We start from the raw sequence: 11,176 nt of genomic DNA on the forward strand, positions 1-11,176 counted from the left end.
TATATACACAAATCGATCACTGAAGTTTTAAAAGCTTAACGCATGCGTATGAATGTAAAAAACATCATAATTTGTTGTAGTAACAGACTTACATTTCATTTGGATTCAAATAACATATTCTGTCAATTGACAGAAACACCAAAGACTGCAATACGTTGATAGTATCACTATAACATTAATACATTAAATTTTAAAAGAAATCGAAAAATGAGTTTTCAATTTAAATTTACTAAATCAACTGCTTATATGATTGTCTTTATTTTAATACGCTATGTTGATTTGCAGTCAAATGCGAACATTTTTATCTTGGAAACTGGGAATCGAATAGCAACAAGTGTAACAAGAATAGAAATTAAGAAAGCTACATCCGATATATCATGTGCAAGCTTATGTTCAAGTCATGGGACTTGTTGTTCAGCAACGTATGAGATAGAGAAGAACACTTGTTTCCTTGATTCCTGCTGTAATCCAGTTACAGAAGCATTTCTGGGTGCACTGGTGATAAGAACTAATTCTAAGAAAGGTAAGAACAGGTAAATTGCTGTTTACTGGTTATACAGTGTTTTTTTATTTGTCATCAACATGGTTAAAAATAACAAAAGTATCTTTTAAATTCTTTGATAATTGTAAATTAATTTAAGATGGTGGGGGCAAAGAAGGTGTTAGTCAATGGTTATCATTATTTGAATTGAGATTTTCAGACTTTGCTGTAAATAATAGATATCGAAATTAACTCGATACATTATATGAGACTTTTCTATTTCATTTTCGTCCTTGATTTTGCTATATTAGTTGCAGAAAAGATTTTGATTTATATTATTCAGTTTTAGCGGCTATGCCCATATTACTTTTGTTATTCATTTAAAAAAATGTTTTGGAAATATAGAAATATACATAATGGTCCTCTATTTCAACAGAAAAAAAATAAAAAGGAATAACTCTTACTTTTAAAACATGCTGCCCTAATCATTTCAAAATTGAATGACTCATACATTAGCCTTAACAGCGGTTGTATTTCTCTTTGTATGCACTGTTTTGGAAATTTTAGCTCAGTATCACATCAAAAGCCTCAATGTTTTCATTAAATATATAACGCACAATTGATGTGGTTTCAAAACATTATTTCTTACCGTGGTCCAGAAGCGGGGCGAAAGATACCAGAGGGACAGTCAAACTCATAGATTAAAAAAAACAAACAACGCCATGGGTAAAAAATAAAGAGACAATCAGACATATAAAAATACACAAGACATAACATAGAAAACCAAAGACTAAGCAACACGAACCGCAACAAACACTGTGGGTGATCTCATGTGCTCCGGAAAGGTAAGCCGATCTTGCTTCACATGTGGCACCCGTCCAGGGTATAGTTCTCATTCTCAAGTAAAATGCGGCCCTTCCTTTATTTGTTACAGCTGACTTATTTATTGAAAAGGCTCCAGTATTCTGTGCTTATCAAACGAATGTATATAAATCTGTTTGATCGTTGAATCAGTACCGTACAACGAAAACTACAACTGCTATTTGAATTCTTTGCATTAACCCTAAACCGCTGAAATTGGTCAAACATTTAGAAAACCTAATCCCTGGAATTGCTGATAATATTGAGTTTATTTTGAATGGTAGAAAAACAAAAGATGGTTTCTCTGGCATATTCGGATGTTCAGAAATTTCTTAGAAGTAACGATGATCTATGATTGACTTAGGCCAAGCATTCACAACATAGACTGCGTAGATACATCCAAAATGAATATCACTGCAGAATTTGAACTCGTACGATAATATTATCAAATATTTCAGTTTGACGCTGATTAAGTATTTACAACAGAGACCGTAGATGTGCATCCAACAAGAATAGCACTGAGCAATTGAACTACATGTTTTCGTTGATCCATGGAGTGCCAATGTTTTAGCTGATTTTTGCCTTCCAATAACAACAGTGATGTGGTCGATGATAGTAGAAGACACCTCAATGTAGTCGGGGTTGCTCGAATATACAGAGTGGCCGCGATTGCCGAGTGGTCTAAGTAGTCAAACTACTGTGTAACTAGCCTTTGTTGTGAGTTGGTATCCTGCACGTGGAATGTCAGCACACACCTTTTTTGTTGAACTTCTATTTATGTTGTAAACTTTTATCCTGTATGATATTTTTCAATGTCTCTTCTTGTGTAGCCCCGATATTTTAGGTGTCCGCGAAGTTCTTGTAATTGCTTTTTACAGTATAATAGGTGGACTAAATCAGCTTTTATATGATGGCCTGACTGTAGGGAATGCTCCTGGTTTTGCTTTGGGTGACAGTTCAGGGGAGACAAATATTGACTTCCAAAACAGATCTGTAAAAACTAATTATGATTCCATTATTCACCTGTGAAGCAGTGTCAATATGAATCATATAAAGACCAACATTATAGTATTCACTTAGAGGTTGTAAGGTGCCGTGAGATTTCCAGACCTCGCTATAGGCTACAATACCATCTTCATGGGGGATATTAGTTTAGAGAAATGTAATTAAGAGTGCGATCGTAATGGTTTCAGGTGGGAAAGGAACGTTCAGATAGTATATATTTTTCTATGTTTTTCGAAAGCCGATACATACTTATATTTCTTTGAATGGTGGTCATTATCATTAAACATATAAACATACGAAGCAGATCATCTAGATAAAGAAAGCATGTGTGTTTGCTTTTGCTCTTGTTTTTTTCTGTGTTCTATTTGGCATCAGTTTATTGTGCCAGAAAGCCAAATACTATTACACGGAATTTTAAACGATGTAGGGAACTATTACATAGAATTTTCCTCTCTTTAATGGTCACTTAGGTTAAAGCAAGTTAGATATTTTAGTATCTTTCTGAACTTTGCTATGCACATTGCATCTCAAATGTATAGCATTGATTATTTATTGGCTAATCAATAATGCTTGTTTGATTGAATCATAATGCATACATTGACAATAGTTCAATATGTATTAACGTTGACATATTCCCTGTAATTTTAATGTAAAATGGTATTTGAAGCCAGTATATTGAAGTCATATGCTCATATTTTAAATGAAGTATAAGTCTTGGTATTTAATGTAAATATTTGTTATTTGTGTAAAACTGAAATTCTTTCTTTGATTGAATCAGAGAAATTGCATTTTCTACTTCTAAATTCATATGACATTTCTGAATATACGCTCTAAAATGCTTCTTTATCTCCACAAACTAATTAATGGCCATGTTGATATTATAACATATAATGTAAAACTATAATATGTTTAAGAATCAAGACACTTATTATGTTGGCATACGAATGCATAAATAATTAAGAATTTTAAACAATTTTAATGGCATAATTTGAATTGAGCTCCAATTTATATTTAACAACTAATGGTTCTTTTAATACATCGTGAGAAATTTCGATGGATTGTTAAGTCCAAGTGAAGGTTATTTGAGGCTTATTATGTTTTAACTGTTTAATTTAGAAATAACAATATATTATATAATAGCCAATGAGACAACACTTAACCAAAGACTACAAGTGACACAGAAGTAATAAACTTTATGTCACCGTAAGTCATTCATTTTTGATTTTGTTTAAAGTCTCTAATTTCAAGATGCTTGATTTCTTGATTGATTGATAAGTTAAACATACTTGTTACGTTCGGGGAAAGATTATTCAACACAAACTTTACATTTCACATTTATGAGAACCATATGGTATATTCTTCTTGTTTTTTTTTCATATCAGGCAGACTTCTTGGAGGATGAAGAGAAGTACCAATACCCTTTTACTTTAAGTACCGTTATATAAAGATGATGTCATCTCAATAGGTTGAACCTATCTGTCCAATCAAACTTAAAATACGCACAGATAAAGTTAAGTCTGCTTTATGCCTTGGCTTACATTTAGAAATTCACAACATTTATATTGCATATAGATATACGAAGAATTGGTATATATGTTATCTTTCTATTTCTTATAGATAAGCTCAATACAAGTGGAAATAACCGACTCTGCAATTTAGCTTACCACCGTCAAACGACCCAATCCTCGGTTTATGACAATTCTGGTGTTTTTGGGAGCCCTTGTAATGCTGTGGATGGATTAGAAAGCCAAGACTTTTATGAAGGAACATGTGTGCATACTAACAAAGAATTTGTGACTTGGTGGGAAGTAGATTTAGGAGCAAAGTATACTATAAAGTTCGTTAATATCTCTGTACGTACAGATCATTCAAGTCATTACGGTGAGTAACTGTGGATTCATATATTATTTATCTTCGTGGATACCAATTCTCATTGATTCATGAAAAATTGCGATTTCGTGAAATGGAAAATTTGGTGGATAATTAAAATCTACAAAGCCAAAAATATTTTTCAATTATAAATCATTACCGACCGTGACAAAACTATAATTAAATCTTTCTTAATAATTAGAAATGACATATAACTTGATTACAGTTGAAATCTGTTCTTGTTTCGAATATATTTTTCAGAAAGATTTAGTGCCGTTGATGTGAAAGTAGATGCTTTGTATTGTGGGTATTACACTGGACCTCCACTTCTTTCACAAATATATGAACCTATTACAATCGGCTGCAGTGATGGAATAACTGGACGTTATCTCAGGTTAACACGATCAGTACATGATACATTCCAGTTCTGCGAGGTGGAGGTATTCGGTAAGATATATATAAAGTTTTGAAGACATAATGTGATATGGAAACAAATAATCTGTGTTTCCATTCCATCGAAAAGCTTAACAAAGCACAGTAAGACTATTTCATAGCAAAAACAGCAAAATAATATTCGAATGCAACGTTTGTAACTCAAAATGAAAAAAAACCCTAAATATTTGAATGAAAGTTCAGATTATGGAGTGTCTTTCCCATCTTTGTTTTTTTTTTTATCAAAAGGACAAACTGAGCTTCCCATTTCACGCATAAAACTGTTTCGGCTTTCAAACTTTTGTATCTGGGCGTCACACGTAGGTCTTGTGTGGACAAAATACACTTTTGGCGTATTAAAATTTTGAACTTGTTGCCTTTTGTTGGCTGTTGTTCGTGTGATTTTTTGTCAATTGTGTTCTCCAATTTATTTATATTGTAGTCCTGTGTTGTCATTTTGATGTTATATTTCACATGGCCATAAAAGTGCGAGGTTTGGCATGCCACAAAACCAGGTTCAACCCACCATTTTTTACCTTTAAAAATGCCCTGTACCAAGTCAGGAATATGGCCATTGTTATATTATAGTTCGTTTCTGTGTGTATTACATTATAACGTTGTGTCGTTTGTTTTCTCTTATTTTTCAGTGTAAATTCACATTGCGATAAGACGTGTCACGGTACTTGTCTATCCCAAATTCATGTATTTGGTTTTGATGTTATATATATATGTTATATTTGTTATTCTCGTGGGATTTTGTCTATGTGTGTTACATTTTAGTGTTATGTCGTTGTTCTCCTCTTATATTTAATGCGTTTCCCTCGGTTTTAGTTTGTTACCCCGATTTTGTTTTTTGTCCATGGATTTATGAGTTTTGAATAGCGGTATACTACTGTTGCCTTTATTTAAAGACTGGTTATATCCTTGCAACATGCGGGTATTTAAGTAACCTTTTCTGTTTAGCTTTTATAAGAGCCAAACAAAACAAGGATATACACAGGTCTAGACACTTGTACATCGTGTTTTTCTCTATAATCTTTCAATTCATTACCCTTCATTAATTTCGCAAATTCGGACTTTCCAGTTTTGTTAGAATAACCTATGACAGATACATACGCTTCATTCTTGAACACAAAGGTCACAGAGAGGGATCCAAATAATATTACATACGATGCTTTAGGTACTGTGATGTTTTCTGCAGTATAGTTTGTCTTTTAGGTGATGTTTTAAATAGTATAGCTGTTTGTTTTGTTTTTTTGCAATGAATGAGTAATTAGCTATATAGGTATAGTTAGCCATTCGTTATATTGCTTTTTCGTGTTGTTTTCCGTTCGTCTTTCATTCATGATTGTGCATTATTCCTACAATTAATATGATTTCCCTATGAGTAAATTATCAGTTAAATCAAAAATCTTACCATATCTCTTTATAACAATGAAAACGAGATGACCTGGAAGCTATATATTTTCTTTTCATTCTCATTTACTGACAGTATAGAACAGATCTTTATCATATATAAAAGAAGATGCGGCATTATTGTCAATGAAACATCTCACCACTATAGACCAAACGACAGAGAAATTTGCAACTGTAGGTCACCGAACGGACTTTAACAATACTAGATAGTCAGCTATAAAAGGCCCCAAAACTACAAATGTAAAACAATAAATACCTTATAAACTAGTTTAATAGTCAATAAATCATTTCAAAGAAAAAAAATAGCAAACTCATAATTATTACTTTGAACTTGTTTTTCAGCCAACCTTACCGTTTGTCCAGGACCACCAGAACCTTGGACATGTCGCGACTTATCACATGAACCATGTGTATAGATTAAAGACAGCAAAGGTGCATATGATTGTGGAAAGTTGATTTTACTTTGAAAGTAAATGTATTGTTCACCAGATGGTTGACAGAAGCAGCTTTTAATTTAAACAGTATTTTGTTGTTTGTGCTTTATCTTAAAATAGATTAATTCTGATATGAATGCTGTACAGACTATAGCTCAAATGAAATGTAAGAAGATGTTGCATGAAAGCCAATTTGACTATTTCAAGCGAATGTAATTACCCATGATAGTTCATCTGTGAAACGAATATTCACTTACGGTCAAGGTACTCGTGATAGCGTCTGTAATACTTACGAAGGGACGATTTCGACATCACCATGGGAACTCTTGACACAACAGCTTCCTTGTGAGCAGCAACCCTCTATTGAAAAAATGATATTGAAAAATACAAATCCTAGAATATTGTATCAATTTGGAGATATAAATCTCGTATGCAGGCGCTGCTTGTTATTACATAGAAATGTTAAGTTTACAATTGGAAAGCTGAAATTATATCTTTTGTCGTAAAGTTTTGTTTTCAACCGACCCTCATTGTCAATTTCAAGATGTAAGTCAATATATATGAGGCAGACTCAATTGTATCTGTTGTTTCCTTCGTCTCAGGTTCGATGGGATACATGCGTTCAGCATAGTCTTTTATATGATAATGTAATAAATTTTGAATCATTTATAATGAGAGAACATCATCTTTTTTGTGGAAAGTAAAGTTAAGGTATACAAATAACTTCTTTTCTTTTTTCCTAAGAAGTTCTGGTATGTAGTAAGTCTCATATGAATAAAGGGACAAGTCTACTAGAAGAGAGGCACAGTTTATTCCAATGAAAAATAGGTCCGCCAAACGTAATAAATATGTTGTCTATCAAGAAATCAAACATTATTTTGATAATGTTAGTTTCAGGGAATGTTTGCTTAAATCAGAGTTAACTGCTAGATAGGTTCAAAGGGATATAACTGTTTTTTACATTTCCAAACTTAGTGATATAATGTTTATGTTAAACATTTTAATAACGGGTCGTATCCAATAACAAGCTGCCCACATGAACAATTAAATAATCTCTTAACCCTTTTATAGGCGCGAGTATGATTAAGGGTTCAAATTGCAATGATATGAATATGAGCATTATGATAGGTCGTACCTCAAACTTAATTCCGTTACTGTTTAATGTTGATTCGCCTCTTAATGACAAGATGCTTTCTGAAGAGACTTACAAAAACAATTAATAAAGTATTAAAAAACAAATATGAAAAAATACTTTATAATGTCATGCCGTCGACGCGGTTTTCTGGATTTACTTTTATCCGCAACGCTCAGAGTAGAATATTTCAAATCCAAGAATATATAAGAACCTAAACATTTGAGGATCTGACCAAATATGACCTACAAATTGATAAAAAATCCTTATACGCTCATCTTTGTTCGAAGGAGTTGAAACCTTAGTTTCTAATCTTAATAATTTCCGAAGATATAAACAGAACCTGGAAGTTTGCTTTCGATTTTGAGAAAATCTGACGGACTGCGCTTAGTGTTTTCAAAGAATATCCTTACAATTATAATTTTAACTTGTAAATATGTGACTTGTAGTGTTCTAGTGAAATAAAAAAATCTCAAAACGAAATAAAAATTCGTGTTTATTTCTTATCGTAATATTCAAAAAGAGAGAGAAATGTCTTGAATATTGTTTGAAAGTTGGAATATGATTAACAAAGCGTTCATTTTAGAATAACTTGCTTATGGTTAATTTGAAAACACGTTCATGTAAATTGAGAAACATTAATATGCCAAGGGAAAAAACACAGACATACGTATTAGCTCATTTAAGGAATTGAAACAAAAGTAGATTCTATTAACATCATCTTAGAGAAAAAAAGTAAGTATAGGGGATGTTCTTTTTCTTAACTTTCCGTGAGCAGTTAAACTCATATTCGATTCTGATCTCTGGGGTGTTATAATATGAACCACCTGACAACAAAGTAATCGCGTATTCAAACCTCATTTTGGGGGTGAACGAAAAATGATTAATCATATTAAATATGAATTCCTTTTGTTTTCATGTGAAAAAGACAACTGTATAATGCGAAGGCTATACAGTATAATTAGGAAGATTTGGTATGAGTGCAAAGAGACAACTCTCCGTTCAAGTCACAATGTATAATGTATACAAATAAACAATTATAGGTCAAAACACGCGGCCTTGGCTAACACCGAACAGCAACCTATTAAGGGCCCACAGCGACTACGTAAACAATTCAAACAGTAAAACAAACGTTAAAATCTATATAAAAAATGAGAAACGAAAAACACCCTTGATTCACTCCAACAGACGACAACCACTGAACAACAGGGTCCTTAATTAAGACAGTTTCAAAAACATTTAGATGTATGTAAGGGTACCTTTGATAACTGTTTACTCTTTGAGTTCAAAACAGTCACGTTTATCAAACACAGAGGCTTCTTGTAGTAGAGAGTCGTGAAAATGATGACGCTTTTGTTCTTTGTTCATCAGTTAAATGTCTCGTTGACAATCGTTTTAATTTCATAGTTTCAAATTTATAAATAAAATAAACTACAAAACGATCCCTAACTGTTTCAATAAATAGGAGTTGTTAGATTGACGTCCGTGGGATAACAAATCGACGACACAAATAAAACCAAATGACATCGTATGTGCAACATACGGTATTTTTCAATTTAACTAATGCTAGACTGGTAAATGGCAAGCTCTTATTCATTTAACTGCACTCATTTTTAGACTTTGAATCGTCTCTGAATCGTGGATTGTAAGTTAGTTATGTCATTTGTTTCAACGGAGAACTCTATTTTAGACGTCAACCATTCATTTACTCTTATTAAAAAAAGTGATTTCAATATATATGAATTAAGGAAACAGTAGTATACCGTTGATTTATTGTTTTCAATCCATTGTATTTTTTTAAGTTTCTCAAAAGAAATTTGTCGCAGATTTCCTCTTTTTATATATAATTCATTTTAATTCGTCTGCTTTCTGGTAAAAAGTAAAATCGCAAAACTACCGATCTCCTAGGAAAATTTAGAACGGAAAGTCCCTTAACAAATGGCAAAATCAAAACATCAAACGAATGGAAAATGACTGTCTTATTTTGACATAGTACAGGCATTACAATCGAAACTGTTCAAACTTTGTTTTTAATGAAACCAAAGACAGATCGAGATATTGGAATTAGCTATATCATCTAAAAAATACTGTTTGATACAAGAGACTTGTCTAGTTGTTTAATCAGTTTATTATTTTCCCAGCTTTAACACTTTGAAAGGTCCAAAGCGGAATAACTTTTGTTTTACATATCCAAACTGTACGAAATATAAAATTGATCGTATCCAGTTTTGATTCCAATAGTTACTGTAATTAATAGAATCCAACGCGAAAAGTTGGATGCTCTTATCCTTTTTCCGTTCTTATCGGTACATGGGTGCCAATGGTCAAAGAAAATGGACAACTAATCTGCATTAAGTCTTGTCTCCCGAGCATTTTCATTTCGTAAAACAGTGGGTTAAGGGTTCAAATCGTAATGCTATGAATACCACATTGTGATTCATCATGCCCCATTATATCCTCTACAGTTTAATGTTAGTTCGCTTCTCATTGACAAGATATTTTTTCTGAAACCTACAAAAAATAATTCAAACAGAATATTTAAAAAAAAAACAAAGAAAAAAACATCAACTTAATAATTTCATGTGTCGGAAGTGATTTTCTGAATTTACTGTCATTGTGTACGCTCAAAATCGAATATTTCAAAAACAACATATGACAGCCGAAGCAGTTGAAGAGCAATATGACCCAAAACCACATTTAGTAAAAGCTAAATTTATCTAAGGTCAACTTTGACTGAGGGAGTAAAATCTGATTCTCTTGACAATTTCAAAATTTAAGAACGGAATTTATAGTTTCATCTTGATTTTGGGGAAATTCGAATAACAGTGCCGAGTTTTTTAAAAGAATATTATTAAAATTAAAAATCATAACTTGTAAATTGATAAGATGTGAGATTCGTAGTGTATCGGCGAAATGGAAAACTCATAATACCCTACAAAATCATGTTAATTTTTTTTTTTTAAATATTTACTTGAAAATTGAATAATTAGTCGAAATATGAGTAACAAAAGTGTTGTTCCTTTTCATATTAATTGCTTATGGTTATGTTGAAAACACTTTCCTTTGAATCATTAAAATTAATTACGTGTTGTTTTCATTTTTTTAAACATCGAGAGAAAACTACGCAGCCAAAAGTATAATATCCATCAAGGAATAAAAACAAAGGTACCAATGGTATATCATCTTAACATTTATCTTCTTCAAGAAAAAAAAGTTTAGTGATATTCTCCCTATTTATTGGAAACTTTCCGTGAGCATTAAATCTCATATTCAATAATATCTTCTGATCTCTGTGTTGTGATAAGATGAACCGTGATCTGATCGCGTGTTCAAACCTCGCAACATGAGATTAAAATAAAACGATTTATTATATTAAATAAAACGTATATTTTATTGAAATCATCAGTGTCAAAAGGACTACTAAATGCATGCGAATCACTACCGGTATATCAAAACAACCTAATATATACCAAACCAAGAGGCTCCTTGTAGTAGAAGTTCATGAAAATGTTAAAGCATTTGTTTACTGCTCATCAATTAATTAGT

At 32.1% G+C, this 11,176-nt stretch overlaps 1 protein-coding gene across 1 annotated transcript; it reads left to right on the top strand.

The window, feature by feature from the left end:
• Window positions 1–200: 200 nt before the first annotated feature.
• LOC139519973 (fucolectin-4-like) lies at window positions 201–6,602 on the top strand. Its single transcript, XM_071312305.1, has 4 exons — window positions 201–523; window positions 3,965–4,228; window positions 4,478–4,663; window positions 6,407–6,602. Exons 1-4 carry the CDS (start codon window positions 208–210, stop codon window positions 6,478–6,480), a joined length of 840 nt encoding a protein of 279 aa, XP_071168406.1. The 5' UTR covers window positions 201–207; the 3' UTR covers window positions 6,481–6,602.
• Window positions 6,603–11,176: the final 4,574 nt, after the last annotated feature.

This window comes from Mytilus edulis, chromosome 1, assembly GCF_963676685.1.
Source record: "Mytilus edulis chromosome 1, xbMytEdul2.2, whole genome shotgun sequence".
Lineage (NCBI taxonomy): Eukaryota > Metazoa > Mollusca > Bivalvia > Mytilida > Mytilidae > Mytilus > Mytilus edulis.